The 17,659-nt window shown below is 40.8% G+C and overlaps 1 protein-coding gene across 3 annotated transcripts; it reads right to left on the bottom strand.

Moving 5' to 3' along the window:
- Nucleotides 1–4,858: 4,858 nt before the first annotated feature.
- Nucleotides 4,859–17,622, bottom strand: NDUFB3 (NADH:ubiquinone oxidoreductase subunit B3). 3 transcript variants are annotated; one of them, XM_038001771.2, is made up of 4 exons: nucleotides 17,307–17,591; nucleotides 16,206–16,288; nucleotides 10,675–10,816; nucleotides 4,859–5,153 (listed from the first exon to the last, which is right to left on the bottom strand). In XM_038001771.2, exons 3-4 carry the CDS (start codon nucleotides 10,812–10,814, stop codon nucleotides 4,997–4,999), a joined length of 297 nt encoding a protein of 98 aa, XP_037857699.1. In that variant the 5' UTR covers nucleotides 10,815–10,816; nucleotides 16,206–16,288; nucleotides 17,307–17,591; the 3' UTR covers nucleotides 4,859–4,996. The 3 variants fall into 3 exon arrangements, with proteins under 3 accessions (XP_037857699.1, XP_037857698.1, XP_007964014.1); XM_038001770.2 differs by having other exon boundaries at nucleotides 16,206–16,249; XM_007965823.1 differs by lacking the exon at nucleotides 16,206–16,288 and having other exon boundaries at nucleotides 17,307–17,622.
- Between the last annotated feature and the right edge of the window lie 37 nt (nucleotides 17,623–17,659).

The raw sequence follows: 17,659 nt of genomic DNA, 5'->3' as shown, positions 1-17,659 counted from the left end.
TAATCTTTAAATTTTTTTTTTTTGGTTGACTCTTCTGGTGATGAGATCATCCTATTTACTGGTAATGTTGCTGACAGAGTTCATAGCTCTTCTATTTTATCCTTGTTTACTTGTTCTTGGGTTATTAGTATTAGCTTCAATCAGCAGTTTCTTTGCAAAAAATCTTTTTAAGCCACTTATCTACTTCATGAAGGTTTAGTTAAAACTAGTAGACAAAGCTGGGTGCAGTGGTTCACACCTCTAATCTCAGTACTTGGGAGGTCAAGGTAGGAGGATTCCTTGAGCCCAGGAATTTGAGACCAGCTTGGGCAACATGGTGAGCTCCCTGTCTCTACAAAAATAAAAAAAAAATTAGCCGGGCGTGGTGGTATGTGCCTGCAGTCCCAGCTACTTATGAGGCTGCAGAGGATCACTTGATCCCACAAGGTCCAGGCTGCAGTGAGCTGTGCTTGCACCACTGCACCCAGCCTGGGCAACACGGTGAGATCCCGCCTCAAAAAAACCCACAAAAAAGTGGGGCGTGGTGGCTCATGCTTATAATCCCAGCACTTTGGGAAGCTGAGGTGGTTGGATCATTTGAGGCCAGGAGTTTGAGACCAGCCTGGCCAACATGGTGAAACCCCGTCTCTACTAAAAATACAAAAAATTAGCGGGGCATGGTGGCTTGTGCTTGTAATCCCAGCTATTCAGGAGACTGAGGCAAGAGAATCTCTTGAACCCGGGAGGCAGAGGTTGCAGTAAGCCAAGATCGCACCACTGCCCTCCAGCCTGGGTGACAGTGCAAGACTCCATCTCAAAAAAAAAGAAAAGAAAAAAAAGGAAACGAAAAAACCCCACAAAAAATGAAAAACAAGAAAACAATAATTAGCAGATAATAAATTCCAAAACTGAGGACGTATGAAGTACAGTCTGTAGCAATTTGCTGAAAACTCCTTTTGTTCTCTCCTTTGGAGGGTAGAACTCTTACTTTCACTTCAGGATGACTTATCACTAATTCTGTGTGACTGCTTTGGTATCCGCCATGTGAGAGCAAACTTCACTGTGAATCTATTAAACATTAACAAGAGTTAATTCTTTTTTTTTTTTTTTTAGACGGAGTCTCGCTTTATCACCAGGCTGGAGTGCAGTGGTGCAATCTCGGCTCACTGCAACCTCCACCTCCTGGGTTCAAGCAATTCTCCTGGCTCAGCTTCCTGAGTATCTGGGACTATAGGCGCAAGCCACCATGCCCAGCTATTTTTATTTTTTTTAATTTTTTTTTATTTTTTGAGACGGAGTCTCGCTCTGTCGCCCAGGGTGGAGTGCAGTGGCCGGATCTCAGCTCACTGCAAGCTCCGCCTCCCGGGTTCACGCCATTCTCCTGCCTCAGCCTCCTGAGTAGCTGGGACTACAGGCGCCTGCCACCTCGCCCGGCTAGTTTTTTGTATTTTTTAGTAGAGACGGGGTTTCACCGGGTTAGCCAGGATGGTCTTGATCTCCTGACCTCGTGATCGCCCGTCTCGGCTTCCCAGAGTGCTGGGATTACAGGTGTGAGCCACTGCGCCCGGCCACCAATTCATTTTCATTAAACATGAAAATAAAAACAGAGGTTTAAATACTTTCTCCTTTTACCCCAAGGGATAGTCTTGTACATTCCCTGGGTTTTGTTAGAAAGTGAGTGATTCATAATTTTTAAATTTTTTAAAATTATTAATTTTTTTTGAGACAGGCCCTCACTCTGTTGCCCAGGTTGGATGGAGTGCAGTGGCATGATCACAGGTCACTTTAGTCTTGACCTCCTGGGCCCAAGCAATCCTCCTGTCTCAGCTTCCTGAGTAGCTGGGACTACAGGTGCACACCACCACGCCTGGCTAATTTTTTTAACTTTTTTGTTTATTAGAGACAGAGTCTTGTCCTGCTGCCTGGACTGGTCTTGAATTCCTGAGTTTAAGCGATCCTCCCACCTCAGCCTTCCAAAGTGCTGGGATTATAGATGTGGGCCACCATAACTTGCCTATTTTTAATTTTCTATCAATTACTGAGAAAGAAGTGTTGAAATCTCCAAACACATCATAATTGTGTTTTGTCTCTAAGTTTTCTTTGTTTTTGCTTTACGTATTTTGAAGCCCTGTGCATAAACACTTAAGATTCCTTAGATCCTCTTAATGAACTGACCCCTTCATTATTATGAAATGTCTCTCTCACAGGTAGTTCTTCATTCTAAAATCACTTTGATATTAATATATTTCAACATTCTTTTCACTGGGGTTTTCATATGGGCAGTTTAGAGTTGGGTCTTGTTTTTTGCCAAAGTTGATCATCTCTGTCATTCATGCATTCATTTATGAGACAGGGTTAGATTATCTCCCAGGCTGTAGTGCAGTGGCATTATCTTGGATCACAGCAACCTCTGCCTCCTGGGCTCATGCCATCCTCCCACCTCAGCCTCTCAAGTAGCTGGGACCACAGGCGTGCACCACCACACCCGTATAATTTTTGTATTTTTTGTAGAGACGGGGTTTTGCCATGTTGTCTGGTCTGGTTTTGAACTCCTGAGCCCAAGTGATCCACCCACCTGGGCCTTCCAAAGTGCTGGGATTACATGCCTGAGCTACCATGCCCGGCCATCTCTTTTAACTGAAATGTTTTAGAGTGGGCTGGGTGCGGTGGCTCACGCCTGTAATCCAGCACTTTGGGAGGCTGAGGTGTGAGGTGTGTGGATCATCTGAGGTCAGGAGTTTGAGACCAGCCTGGCCAACATGGTAAAACCCCGTCTCTACTGAAAATACAAAAATTAGCTGGGCAGGTGGCAAGTGCCTGTAATCACAGCTACTTGGGAGGCTGAAACAGGAGAATTGCTTGAACTTGGGAGGTGGAGGCTGCAGTGAGGTGAGATCTCGCCACTGCACTCCAGCCTGGGCGACAGAGTAAGACTCTGTCTTAAAAAAAAAAAAAAAAAAAAAAAAAAAAATTAGGAGCATGGTGGCTCACACCTGTAATCTCAGCACTTTGAGAGGCTGACAGGTGGATCACTTGAGCTCAGGAGTTTGAGACAGCCTGGGCAATATGGCGAAATCCAGTCTCTACCAAAAATACAAAAAATTAGCTGGTTGTGGTGGCACTTGCCTGTAGTCCCAGCTACTTGAGAGGCTGAGGTGGGAGGATTGCTTGAGCCTCGGAGGCGGAGGTTACAGTGAGCTATTGGGCTACTGCACTCTATCCTGGGCAACAGAGTGAGACCCCATCTCAACAAACAAACAAAAAACAGAGAAGAAAGTAGGTACTAAATTGTATCTAAATTAAAAAATAAATGCTTTCCTTTTTTTGCATGGAGTCCTTTTTACGTTTCATGTTACCATATTCTATTTACCACTATCAGTTTATTAGAAATTTGTCTCACTTTAGCATTGCTTTACATTTAAAAACAAGAAATTTACAAAGAAAAAGTCACCTTGGGCATGGTGGCTTACACCTGTAATCCCAGCACTTTGGGAGGCCAAGGCAGGTGGATCACATGAGGTCAGGAGTTCAAGACTAGCCTGGCCAACATGACAAAACCCATCTCTTCTAAAAATGCAAAAATTTGCTGGGCGTGGTGGTGGGCGCCTGAAATCTCAGCTACCTGGGAGGCTGAGGCAGAATCACTTGAACCCAGAAGTTAGAGGTTGCAGTGAGCTGAGATTGTGCCACTGCCCACCCCTCTAGGTTGGGAGGAAGACTCATTCTCAAACAAACAAAAAAAAAAAAAAAAGAAAAGAAAAAAATTCACGTTGGGATTTTCTGTTTCATTATTTAAACAAAATTATCACCCCTCCTCAACGAGTGTTAATCTATTTTTGTTTTTTCGGAGACAGAGTCTTGCTGTCGCCCAGGCTGGAGTGCAGTAGCGTGATCTTGGCTCACTGGAACCTCTGCCTAATGGGATCAAGTGATTCTCCCACCTCAGCCTCCCAAGTACTTGGGATTACAGGTGCCCACCACCATGACTGGCTAAATTTTTGTTTTTTTAGTAGAGTTGGGGTTTCACCATGTTGGCCAGGCTGGTCTCCAATTCTTGAGATCAAGTGATCTGCCTGCCTTGGCCTCCCAAAGTGTTGGGATTACAGGCATGAGCCACTGCACCTAACCAAATCTTTAATTAGGGATATAAATTTTAAAAAGTCAATGATGTTGGGAGAATATCTAGTTTATTGTTAGAAATACAGGAAAAGGTCAGGCGCAGTGGGTCATGTAATCCCAGCACTTTGGGAGGCCAAGGCAAGTAGATTATTTGAGCCCAGGAGTTTGAGACCAGCTTGGGCAACAAGGCGAAACCCCAGCTCTACTAAAAGTACAAAAAGATAGCCTGGTGTGGTGGAAGGATCCCTTGAGCCCAGGGAGGCTGAGGCTGCAGTGAGCCAAGATCATTGCACTCCAGTCTGGGTGACAGAGCAAAACCCTATCTCCCAAAAAAAAAAAAAAAAGAAGAAGAAAGTAAGGTTTTTCATGACATAGGAAGAATGAAGACTAAGCAAGTAGAAAATACCACAATTACCACAATTAAGAAAAATGAACATGATACATGGATGTGTCAACCAGAACAGGGCAGTGAGTATTTACAGTAGAATCTGGCTTCCTCTAAACCATCTGAAGAGGACGATAAAAGGAGCAAGGCCAACTCCCATTTAAAAACTTGCTAGTGCCAGTTAGGTCAGGACTAGTTAGGACTAGTTAAAAAAAAAGATTAAAACAAACTTCTTAGAACATGTCCATTTGCTCAAATATATGATGCCTGCCTGTTACATAGAACGCACTACTGCTGTTCTCCAACCCCCTATGTATCCTAAACCAAATCTGATATGGCTTGAGACTTTTTTTTTTAAAGAATGACAAAAACAGATTGGCATATATATATTTTATTTTACTTTATTAAATCTTACTAATATTCTGTAAGGGACAAACCAGACGAGTAGGTTATAGTGAAGAAATCTTATTTTGGAGAGTTAAGAAACCACTATGATACTTCTAGGTATTATCTTCAGTGATGCTTCTTATCTTTATTCAGGGAATTCAGGAAATATTCAGCTCCTACAGCTACCACAAATGCAGCAAATCCCCATTTGAATCCTTTAAAGAATACATCAAAAATGGAAACACTCTTTGCAAAGCCGCCCATGTATCTCCAAGCTTCATTGCTAGAAAAAAAAAAAGAAAAAATTATAATCATATGCAATTGTGTGTATATACATTGAATACATTTAATTTTCATCTTTCTAATTGACTTAAATGCTACCCTACAGAAGATCATCTAAGTGAATCGCAATAGGAATCTTTCTGTGGCATAGGATAATTAAGCATATGCCCAAGTTTCACATATAAAATAGAAGAATGAACACTTGATGGTTTCACATTTAATAGTCACATGCCGGCCGGGCGCGGTGGCTCAAGCCTGTAATCCCAGCACTTTGGGAGGCCGAGACGGGTGGATCACGAGGTCAGGAGATCGAGACCATCCTGGCTAATACGGCGAAACCCCATCTCTACTAAAAATACAAAAAACTAGCCGGGTGAGTTGGCGGGCGCCTGTAATCCCAGCTACTCGGGAGGCTGAGGCAGGAGAATGGCATAAACCCGGGAGGCGCAGCTTGCAGTGAGCTGAGATCTGGCCACTGCACTACAGCCTGGGCGGCAGAGCAAGACTCCGTCTCAAAAAAAAAAAAAAAAAAAAAAAAAAAAAAAAAATAGTCACATGCCTCAGGATTTTACAAAACCCTCAAATGCAAGACTCACTTCAGCTTATCTGTCACAGGTCAGATGGACTCTGCCCACACTAGTCATTATAACATCACGGAAAGATGATGTTAGAGACTTGGTATTTATCTTTTGTATGCCACTTATATTAGATTCAAAATCTTGTAGGCTGGGCAAGATACTTAGCCTGTCATGGTCTGCTTCCTGTTCTATTCAATGATGATTATTATCTCCTTTATAATATCATAAAGACTAAACAGGCTTATGCATGATATATTTTGGCAGAGGAGTATGGAGTATGTAACACTTGACATTATTGCTACTATTCAAAAGGATCTCTGCTTCTCCCTACCATAGCAGCCTGAATTTTAGATGACTGACATCCTGCTCTGATAAGCACAAACCAGTGAAAAAATCACATTATGAAAAACAAAAACCATTTAACTCTAGAAATATGACTTAGGAAATATGAAAGCTAATTAAATCTAATTGAGATACCAAAACCAGACAAAGATGTTAGAAGAAAAAGCTACAGAATAATATCCCTCATGAACATAGATGCAAATATTCTTTTTTTCTTTTTGGGATGGAGTCTTGCTCTGTCACTGAGGCTGGAGAGCAGTGGCACAATCTCAGCTCACTGCAACCTCCACCTCCTGTATTCAAGTGATTAAACCACCTCAGCCTCCCCAGTAGCTGGGATTACAGGCGCACACCACCACATCTAGCTAATTTTTTGTATTTTTAGTAGAGACGGGGTTTCACTACATTGGCCAGACTGGTCTCGAACTCCGGACCTCGTGATTCGCCCACCTTGGCCTCCCAAAGTGCTGGGATTACAGGCATGAGCCACCGCACACGGTCGTATTTTTTTTTTTTTTTTTAGTAGAGATGGGGTTTCGCCATGTTGGCCAGGCTGGTCTCAAACTTCCAGCCTCAAGTGATCCGCCTGCCTTGGCTTCCCAAAGTGCTGAGATTACATGCATGAGCCACCACACCCGGCGCAAATATTCTTAACAAAATTTTAGAAAATTGAATCCGGCAGGATATAAAAATGGTAATACATCATAATGAAGTAGGGTTCACTCCAGGAATGCAAGATTGACTTATATTTGAAAATTAATAGAAGTAATTCGCCATATTAACAGAATAAAAAAGAAAAAACTATGAACATCTCAATAGACGCAGAAAAAGCATTTAACAAAATCCAATATCCATTAATGGTGATAACAGGATAGGCGTGGTGGCTCATGCCTGTAATCCTAGCACTTTGGGAGGTCGAGGCGTGTGGATCACCTGAGGTCGGGAGCTCGAGACCAGCCTGGCCAACATTTCAGTCTCTACTAAAAAAACAAAATTAGCTGGGTGTGGTGGTACATGCCTGTAATCCCAGCTACTCGGGAGGCTGAGGCAGGAGAATTGCTTGAACCCAGTAGGCGGAGATTGTGGTGAGCCAAGATCTCGCCATTGCATTCCAGCCTGGGAAACAAGAGCAAAACTCCACCTCAAAAAAAAAAAAAAAAAAGTAATAATAAACAATAAAACGTTTAGTAATCTAGAAATAGAAAGAAATTCCTCATCTTGATAAAAGGCACCTAGGAGATCACTACAAGAAATATCATACTAAGTAGTGACCCACCAAATGTTTTCTGCCAGTTGGGAATAAGGCAAGGACGTCCACCACTTTCATTCAACATTATACTAGTGGTGTTAGCAAGTACAAAAATGGAAGAAAAAGAAATAAAAAGTTTACAAAAGGAAGAAGTAACAATGTATTTGTAGACAGAATGATTGTTTATGAAGAACATTCTAACAAATCTGTAAAAAAAATCTACTTGAACTAAAAAGTAAATTTAGCAAGGTAATGAGATATAAAATCAACATATAAAAGTCAACTGTGTTTACAAGTATTAGCAATGAACAACTGGAAGTTGAGATTTTAAAATAATATTTACGATATCATCAAAAAATAAAATAATTCAGGCTGGGTGCTGTAGCTCAGATCTGTAATTCCAGCACTCTGAGAGGCTGAGGTGGTCAAATCACGTGAGCTCAGGATTTTGAGACCAGCCTGGGCAACACAGGAAAACCTCGTCTCAACAAAAAATACAAAAATTAGCTGGGCATGGTGGCACACACCTGTAGTCCCAGCTACTCAGGAGGCTGAGGTGGGAGGATGATTTCAGCCCAGGAGGTAGAGGCTGCAATGAGCCAAAACTGCACCACTGCCCTCCATCCTGGGCGACAGAGACTCTGTCTCCCAAACAAACAAACAAACAAACAAACAAAACCAGGCATGATGGCTCACACCTGTAATCCTAGAACTTTGGGAAGCCAAGGCGAGTGGATCACTTGTCAGGAGTTCAAGACCAGCCTGGCCAACATGGTGAAACCCCATCTCTATTAAAAAAATACAAAAATTAGGCCTGGTGCGGTGGCTCATGCTTGTAATTCCAGCACTTTGGGAGGCCGAGGCGGGCGGATCATGAGGTCAGGAGATCGAGACCATCCTGGCTAACATGGTGAAACCCCATCTCTACTAAAAAATACAAAAAATTAGCCGGGCGTGGTGGCGGGCGCCTGTAGGCCCAGCTACTCGGGAGGCTGAGGCAGGAGAATGGCGTGAACCCGGGAGGCGGAGCTGGCAGTGAGCTGAGATTGTGCCACTGCACTCTAGCCTGGGCAACAGAGCAAGACTCCATCTCAAAAAAAAAAAAAAAAAAAAAAAAATTTGGAGATCTTATGCTATGTGATTTAAAGACAATGTGGTATTGGCATAAGGGTGGACATATTAATCAGGGTAACAGAATAGAGTCCAGACATAGATCCCATAGATACAGTCAATTGATTTTTTTATATTCTTGAGACAAGGTCTCTCTCTGTTGCCCAGGCTGCAGTGCAGTGGCCAGATCTTGGCTCACTGCCACCTGGACAGATCTTGGCTCACTGCCATACTGGGCTCAAATGATCTGCCCACCTAAGCCTCCTGAGTAGCTCGGACTACATGTGTGTGTCACCACATCTGGCAATTCTTAAAATTTTTTGTAGAGACAAAGTCTCCACGTATTGCCCAGGCTGGTTTCAAAATCCTGGGCTCAAGCGATCCGCCTGCCTTGGCCTCCCCATGTGCTGGAATTACAGGTTCGAGCCACCACCCTCATTGAGTGTCAAAAATCACTCAGTGGATTTTTGACAACATTCTTAAGGTAATTCAATGGAGGTACAATAGTCTTTTAATAAATGGTGCTGGAGCAACTGGATGTATATATGTAAAAATACTAACCTTCATCCTTACTTCATATGACACAAAAATGAACTCAAAACAGATCATAGAATGTAAGAGGGACTATAAAAGCTTCTAGAAGAAAGCATAGAAGATAATCTTAGGGTGCAAAAAACATACATTGTAAAATAAAAAAAATTGCTAAATTGTGAATTCATCAAAATTTAAAACTCTCTGAAAGACATTATTAAGAAAATAAAAAGATAAGCCACACTGTGAGAAAAAACATTTGCAAATTAAAAAAAAAATTAAAAAAAAAATTAAAAAAAAAATCCTTGCACAGAATCATACTAACTTCTCTGTATTACAACTGTAGTATACATGTTTCTGAAGCAAGCACCACAAAACTTTTATCTGATAAAGGACTTACACTTAAAACAGGTGAATTTTACTATATATAAATGATATCTCAATAAAGCTGATTTAAAAATTTTAATGTGGCTGGGTATAGTGGTTCACACCTGTAATCGTAACACTTTGGGAGGCCAAGGTGGGCAGATGGCTTCAGCTCAGGAGTTTGAGACCAGACTGGGCAACATGGCGAAACCCTGTCTCTACTAAAAATACAAAAATTAGCTGGGCATGGTGGCCGTACCTGTAGTCCCAGCTACTAGGGAGGTTTGAGTGGGAGGATCGTTCTAGCTGGGAGATGGAGGTTGCTGTGAGCGCACCACTGCACTCCAGTCTGGGTGACAGAGTGAGACCCTGTCTCAAAACAAACACAAAACTTTAAAGTAGCTGGGCGTGGTAACTCATGCCTGTAATCCCAGCACTTTGGGAGGCCCAGGCAGGCAGATCACGAGGTCAAGAGATCGAGACCATCTTGGCTAACACGGTGAAACCCCGTCCCTACTAAAAATACAAAAATTAGCTGGGCATGGTGGGTAGTGTGCCTGTAATCAGAGCTACTCGGGGGCTGAGGCAAGAGAATCGCCTGAACCCAGGTGGCAGAGGTTGTAGTGAGCCTAGATTGCACCACTGCACTCCAGCCTGGCAACACAGCAAAACTCCATCTCAAAAACAAAAACAAAAACAAACCAGTAAATATTTTAGGCTTTGTGGGTAAAAGAGGTAAAATTGAAGCAATTATGTAGGTACATTTATAAGAAAACACACTTCCGGCCTGGCGCGGTGGCTCAAGCCTGTAATCCCAGCACTTTGGGAGGCCGAGACGGGCGGATCACGAGGTCAGGAGATCGAGACCATCCTGGCTAACATGGTGAAACCCCGTCTCTACTAAAAAAATACAAAAAACTAGCCGGGCGTGGTGGCGGCGCCTGTAGTCCCAGCTACTCGGGAGGCTGAGGCAGGAGAATGGCGTAAACCCAGGAGGCGGAGCTTGCAGTGAGCTGAGATCCGGCCACTGCACTCCAGCCTGGGCGACAGAGCCAGACTCCGTCTCAAAAAAAAAAAAAAAAAAAAAAAAAAAAGAAAACACACTTCCACAAATACCTTATTAATAAAATTCAAAATATAATAAGTAACTCAGTACAATTTTTTTGTAATACAGGTCTACTGACGAAAAAAATGGAACTCTCATTTTGGGGGGTAACATTTTGCTTAACTGGGGCTCAAAGTAAAAAGCCATTTTTCATGATTCTCTAAGGAGAATACATTGAAAAGCAACATAGACACTTAATTCTCTAGGATACATTCTATCTAAATTGCTTAACTCATCTTACCGGCCCCATGGATCCCTTAGCCCTTTTGCAGCCAGCTTCTTCTGGATATCTTCTAATGGTGTCCCTTCTATCTTCCATTGTCTATAATCTGGAAGTTCCATTTTATGGTGTCCATGTTCATGTCCATGTCCATGGGCCATGTCTATAAGGAAAATATTAACACAAGTGAGATATATGCAAATTGTAGATATCAAATACCCAAATTTATTGTTTATGTTTTAAGGTGAAGCATTTAATATTTAAAAAAAAAAAAGCCAATATAAATACTTGTAAATTTCAGTTAAAAGATTTTATAAAAGTGTCTTATTCCACAACCACGTTCAGTTAGGAAATACACATACACAAAATATAAAAAAGAAAAATAATTGGAAATCCCACCACTCAGAGATAACCACTTACTATCTGGTTCTTTTCTTCATTATAACAATAGTAAACATTTATGGAGTCCTATGTGCCAGGTGTACTATGCTAAGATGCTTTATGTGTATTAACTCCATTACTTCTAAAACAACTCCTTGAACTTAAATTATGAGTTCCCCATTTTACAGATAAGGACAATGAGACTCCAAGCAGTTAAGTAACTTTCCAAAGGTAACAACAATAGTAATGGTACAGCTGGGATTAGAATCTTGCAGTTTAGTTTCAGAACCCTGCTCCTAACTTCTTCTTCTTATTATTACTTTTTTTTGAGACGGAGTCTTGCTCTGTCGCTCAGGCTGGAATGCAGTGGAGGATCTCGGCTCACTGCAAGCTCTGCCTCCCAGGTTCACGCCATTCTCCTGCCTCAGCCTCCTGAGTAGCTGGGACTACAGGCGCCCACCACCACGCCCGGCTAATTTTTTGTATTTTTAGTGAAGACAGGGTTTCACCGTGTTAGCCAGGATGGTCTCGATCTCCTGACCTCGTGATCTGCCCACCTTGGCCTCCCAAAGTGTTGGGATTACAGGTGTGAGTCACCACGCCCGGCCTCCTGCTCCTAACTTCTAAGCAATATTGTTTTCCTTTTGAATCCTTTCATAATGCATAAATATATATAACAAAAAGGTTATACATACTATTTTAAAATTTTTTCTTTAGATGATTCTTTTAAAATGCAGTAATGCTTTTAAATACATATGATTACATGAAGGGTTTCTTTAAAGAGACAGACAGCAAATATTTTAGGCTTTGTGGGTAAAAGAGGCAAAATCGAGGCAATCATGTAGGTACATTTATAGGAAAACACACTTCCAGAAATACCTTATTGATAAAATTCAAAATATAATATGTAACTGAGTACAATTTTGTTGTAATACCGGTCTACTGACAAAAAAAATGGGAATCCCATTTTGGGGGGTAACATTTTGCTTAACTGGGGCTCAAAGTTAGTGATCCTTAGCATCAAAGTGATTACAAATGTTCATTTTTAAAAACCATTCTTAGCTCATGGACCTTACAAAAATAGGCACTGGGCAGGATTTGGTCCACAGGCTGCAGTTTGCCGATCCCTGAACTGGGCCAACAGAGACCTTAGGACTCCTTTTTAACCAATAAACTTGCTTCTTTAAATAAAACATGTCCTCAATGGTTATATAAATACTTCAGTTTTACTAGTGTTATTTTAATATGTAATATAAAAATAAACCAGCTCAGTCTTCATTTAAATTGCTAATTCAAATTAATGGGTATGGTTTAATAACACTATACTATAATTTGTATAAGGTTGGCAGTAGCAATTCTTTTTTTTTTTTTTCCCCAAATTCTAATTACTTGGCAAACAGTAGCAATTCTATAATCACTGCTTTTCCAGAAGTAAAATCAAGTAACTATTACCATTATGTCCATATTTATAACTATGAACAGGCCCAATAAGGTAGGATTTCTTTTTTTTTTTGAGACAGAGTTTTGCTCTTTTTGCCCAGGCTGGAGTGCAATGGTGCGATCTTGGCTCACAGCAACCTCCATCTCCCGCGTTCAAGCGATTCTCTTGCCTCAGCCTTCTGAGTAGCTGGGATTACAGGCATGTGTCACCACGCCCGGCTAATTTTGTATTTTTAATAGAGACGGGGTTTCCCCATGTTGGTCAGGCTGGTCTCGAACTTCCGACCTCAGGTGATGTGACTGCCTCGGCCTCCCAAAGTGCTGGGATTATAGGCATGAGCCACTGCGCCCGGCCTGGTAGGATTTCTTATATTGCATCTTACAAGATAGAGGTAATTATTAGAAAGTGTATATTAAAGACACATTATTGGGAGGCTGAGGGATGAGAATCGAGTGAACCCAGGAGGCAGAGGTTACGGTGAGCCAAGATGGTCCCACTGCACTCAGGCCTGGGCAACAGAGTGAGACTCTGTCTCAAAAAATAAATAGTTCCAAGATATGAGGAAAAAATTGTACATACTAACTGTGAAAAACCAACACTTATTATTTGTAAACATGTTAAGATACTAAAAAAACATTATGTTGATGATTTTCACAATTTTATATATATATATATATATTTTTTTTTTTTTTTTTTTAAAGATAGAGGGTCTTTCTCTGGATCATAGCTCACTGCAGCCTCAAACTCCTGGGCTCAAGTGATTGTCCTGCCTCAGCCTCTTGAGTAGCTAGGACTACAGGAGCGTGCACAACGTCTGGCTAATTTTTAAATGTTTTATAGCGATGGAACCTCCCTATGTTGTCCAGGATGGTCTCAAACTCCTGGCCTCAAATGATCCTTGATCCTCTGGCATAGGCCTCCCAAAATGCTGGGATTACAGTGGGGTTACAACCATGCCCAGGAGGATTTTCACATTTAAATGAAAATGAAAATCAATACTCTCAAACACAAGTTAAAACTACAACACAACTCTGATTGAAACATTTAACCCATTATTACTTGGCAGATTCAATAAAATGAAGGAAAAAATTATGGTGTCAGATTTCAGACTGACTTTTGAGACTGAATACATTTATTACAAAAGAAGACCATTACGAGTGTTTATTTAGAATGATAATGTCTTGGTTTCTGCATACCATGTTTTCAAAAAATCTTTTTTAAAATAAGTTTCATTTTAAAAATGCTTAAAGAGATTACAAGACAAACCCTTATTTTGGCAAATGTCACTTCTAGACTATTAACCTGAGGATCAATGTATTTGGAAGCGAGTATAAAACAAAGGGTCAAGAATTTTGATAAAACAGTTTTTGAAAATAAAAGTTGAAACATTACCATGGTATAAAGACTATTTTGAAATTACAATACTACTGTGCTTAAACTATTAAGTAATTTGAAAGATAAATCTTTGAAAGAAAACATGAAAGTATACATAACCTAATTTCTCCTATACAAATTTATTTATATATACATTCAATGTATTTTCTCTTCTACCTAATTATTTCAGAAGTATTCTTTTCATAGGAATTTACTAGATATAAATTTAAATGACTTTTCAAAAAGAGCAGAAAGTTGAAAACACTATCTCTAGGAAACCTTTCATTTTCTTTTTTCTTTTTCAGTTTTTTTTACAGACAAGATCTTCCTATGTTGCCCAGGCTGCTGTTGAACTCCTGGCCTCAAGCATTCCTCCCTCCTTGGCCTTCTAAAATATTGGGATTACAGGCATGAGCCATGGCACCTGGCCCATTTTTCTTTTTAAACTTATTTCTATTTCCAAATAGCCATAAATCAAACAATGATATCGTGATCATGTAAAGTAAGAGCTTGAAATTCTCCTACTTTGCACTAGTAAAAGTAAAATCCAAGGCAAATCGCTTAATTTCCCTGAACTTCAGTTTCTTCATATAACAGGAGGATAAAACCTACCTTGCCAGACTGTTGAGAGCTGAGGAAAACACATTGTGATGTACCTTCTACTTTCACACTTAGGTGGTGAGAATGCAATTGAGCACAACCATTCTGAAAAACTGGCATGACTTAGAAAAGCTGAACATGGCCGGGCGCAGTGGCACATGCCTGTAATCCCAGCACTTTGGGAGGTCGAGGCAGGCGAATCACTTGAGGCCAGGAGTTGAGACCAGCCTGGCCAACATGGGGAAACCCCGTCTCTACTAAAAATACAAAAATTAGCCAGGTGTGGTGGCACACACCTGTAGTCCCAGCTACTCAGGAGGCTGAGGCAGGCTGAGGCAGGAGAATCACTTGAAACCAGGAGGTGGCGGTTGCAGTGAGCCAAGACTGCACCACCGCACTCCAGCCTGGGTGACAGAGTGAGACTCTATCTCAAAAAAAAAAAAAAAAAAAGAAAAAAGAAAAGCTGAACATACGAATACCTTATGGCCATCAATTCCACTCCTAGTACATATATTCTAGATAGACACCGTCTATCTAGCACTTGAAATGTGGCTGGTACAATTGGGAACTGGGAATTTTAATTTAATTTTAATTAATTTAATCCCAAAACAGATGATCAAATTGTTATTAGAAAATATTAAAGTGTCTTTGGAGGCCAGGCGCGGTGGCTCACGCCTGTAATCCCAGCACTTTGGGAGGCCGAGGCAGGTGGAAAGGAGTTCAAGAAAAGCCTAACCAACATGGCAAAACCCCATCTCTACTAAAAATAAAAAAATTAGTTGGGCATGGTAGTGTATGCCAGTAGTTCCAGCTACTAGGGAGGGTGAGACAGGAGAATCACTTGAACCTGGGAGGTGAAGGTTGCACTGTGCTGAGATTGCACCACTGCACTCCAGCCTGGGCAAGAGAGTGAGACTCTGTCTCAAAATAAATAAATAAATAAATAAAAATAAAAAAAATAAGTAAATAAAATAAAGTGTCTTTGGAACAATTTGGATATATGAATTTACTTTATCAACTGTAAATCTTATCACAGATCAAAGGTTTCCATTTATGGAATATAAAAAATATATTTAAAATATTTTCTTAGAGACATCAAGACTCTTGTCTCTAAAAAAACAAACAAAAAAATTTTTTTTTTTTTAGATAGCCTCACTCTGTTGCCAGGCTGGAGTGCAATGGGTGGTGTGATCTCGGCTCACTGCAACCTCCGCCTCCTGGGTTCTAGTGATTCTCCTGCCTCAGCCTCCCGAGTAGCTGGGATTACAGGCATGCGCTACCACAACCGGCTAATTTTTTGTACTTTTAGTAGAGACGGGGTTTCACCATGTTGGTCAGGATGGTCTCGATCTCCGGACCTAATTATCCACCTGCCTCGGCCACCCAAAGTGTTGGATTACAGACGTAAGCCACCATGCCCAGCCTAAGAAAAATGTTTTTAAAAGAATCTTTATAGCCACATTGTTTATTCTATCTCCCAACTGTAAACAACCCAAATGTCCAATAACAACAGAAGTGATTATGGTATAGTCACACTATATATTATACAACCAAAAACTACATGCAAAAGTATGATTGAATCTTCACAAATATAATAATGAGCAAGGGGTGAGTCAGAAAAAAAATACACATGCACTCGGATCCCATTTATATAAATTGAAACGCCTAACAATTCACATTTTTTAGGAATTCATCATAGATGGAAAAATTAAAGTAAAACAAGTGAGTGCTTAGCACAAGTCAGGATAATGGTTACCTCTTGGTGGAGGAGATGGAATCACAGAAACATACAGGCAGCTTCTAAGGCAGTGTTTTTCAACCAATTTTTAATTATTGTCCCTGTAAGGAACCTTTCTAGACATTTTATTCCTAATCACGACCCTCCCACCATGAAAATTTAACACTACATACACACTATATATCTGTTTATATACTGTGGCCCTTTGGAGGGACACAACTTATTGTAGTAACTAAGACCTACTACCCCAGCCCCACCAATTTTCACCCCCCTGAAATGCAAAATCACCCCTGTTAAGAATGCATGTTCTAAGGTATTGGCAATGCTTTATTTTCTAATTTAAGAGGTGGTTACGGGAGTGTCTGCTTCTGTTAGTTATAATTTTAAAAAATGTATGTTTTATACACTCTTCTGTATGTATACTTGACAATAAAAAATAAAATTAGAAAAATTGACTTAAATTGTGCTGAGGACTGAAAAATGGTGGTTATTTCCGTTTCAGAGCAGCTCAAATAACAGTAAGGAAATTAATTAAATAAAGAAAAAAACATGCAACCAAAAATTTAAAAAGCTATCTATCTGTGTCTGAAGTGAATCTAAAAGTCTGATGAAGATCAACTTCCACTAAAGGAAGTTGGCTCTAAGAAGATGTGTGCTGGTATCCTTTCCCTAAGAAAGAAATAAGAAGATAATGCCACTTCCACTACGTGCAATTTTAGTTTACCGAAGACTATCAAGTATATATCTTAACTTCCTCGTATTTAAAAAACTGTGATTATATGAATATTAGGAAATAAAAAACAAATGAACTGTTTTACTTTTAGTGATGCTGTTCTTCTGCCTTTGTTCTATTCAAAGCCAAACAAAGACAATTTTGCGTGTGGCAAAGGCGGGAAAAAGCACTTCTATGTAACAACTACAGTAATGCTCACTGAATCCTCCAACCACCCCTCCCTACCCCAACTTAGACTTCATTAGTTCTCGCCTGCTAGTTCTTTGATCTCCCTTCCAGCCTCCCATCCTTCTCCATTTATTTAGTCTCTCCTTTTCTACACTCCCCAGAATAGAATCTAGCTCTTAATCCTAATCAACGGGTCTCCCACCAACTCCCTAATTTACCTGAAATCAATCTGACCTCTCAGGACACTCAACTCTGCAACCGGAACCAACCGGAAGCGGAGGTTGTCACCTCGAGTTTCTCACGGCAGGAAAGCGGAGAAGCCGCTTAACGTTCCGGTAGTGGGTTAGAGATTCCTAAATCAGGAAGAGATTACATGAAGGAGGCTGGAAGTCGATTATCTTCCCCACATATGTGCATCTTCAATCTGACTGAGGTAACAGATACTGTAGAAGAGAAAAGGGCGGAGAAGAGAACATGTTCTTCTTGCTTGGGGACGGAACCCTTAGACACCGCACAGGGGGCAGGGCCGCGGACATACTGCAGCCAATCAGGGAGGCTGTTGTTGAGCGCG

This window comes from Chlorocebus sabaeus, chromosome 10 (assembly GCF_047675955.1).
Source record: "Chlorocebus sabaeus isolate Y175 chromosome 10, mChlSab1.0.hap1, whole genome shotgun sequence".
NCBI classification, from domain to species: domain Eukaryota; kingdom Metazoa; phylum Chordata; class Mammalia; order Primates; family Cercopithecidae; genus Chlorocebus; species Chlorocebus sabaeus.
This window is presented reverse-complemented; position numbering and strand designations above follow the sequence as displayed.

Bases quoted from the DNA above. Each gene is read 5' to 3' on its own strand.
- NDUFB3 (XM_007965823.1), bottom strand. From the start codon at position 10,814: ATGGCCCATGGACATGGACATGAACATGGACACCATAAAATGGAACTT. The intron at 5,154-10,674 runs GTAAGATGAGTT...TTTTTTTTCTAG, and splicing joins CTAAGGGATCCATGGGGCCG to CAATGAAGCTTGGAGATACA.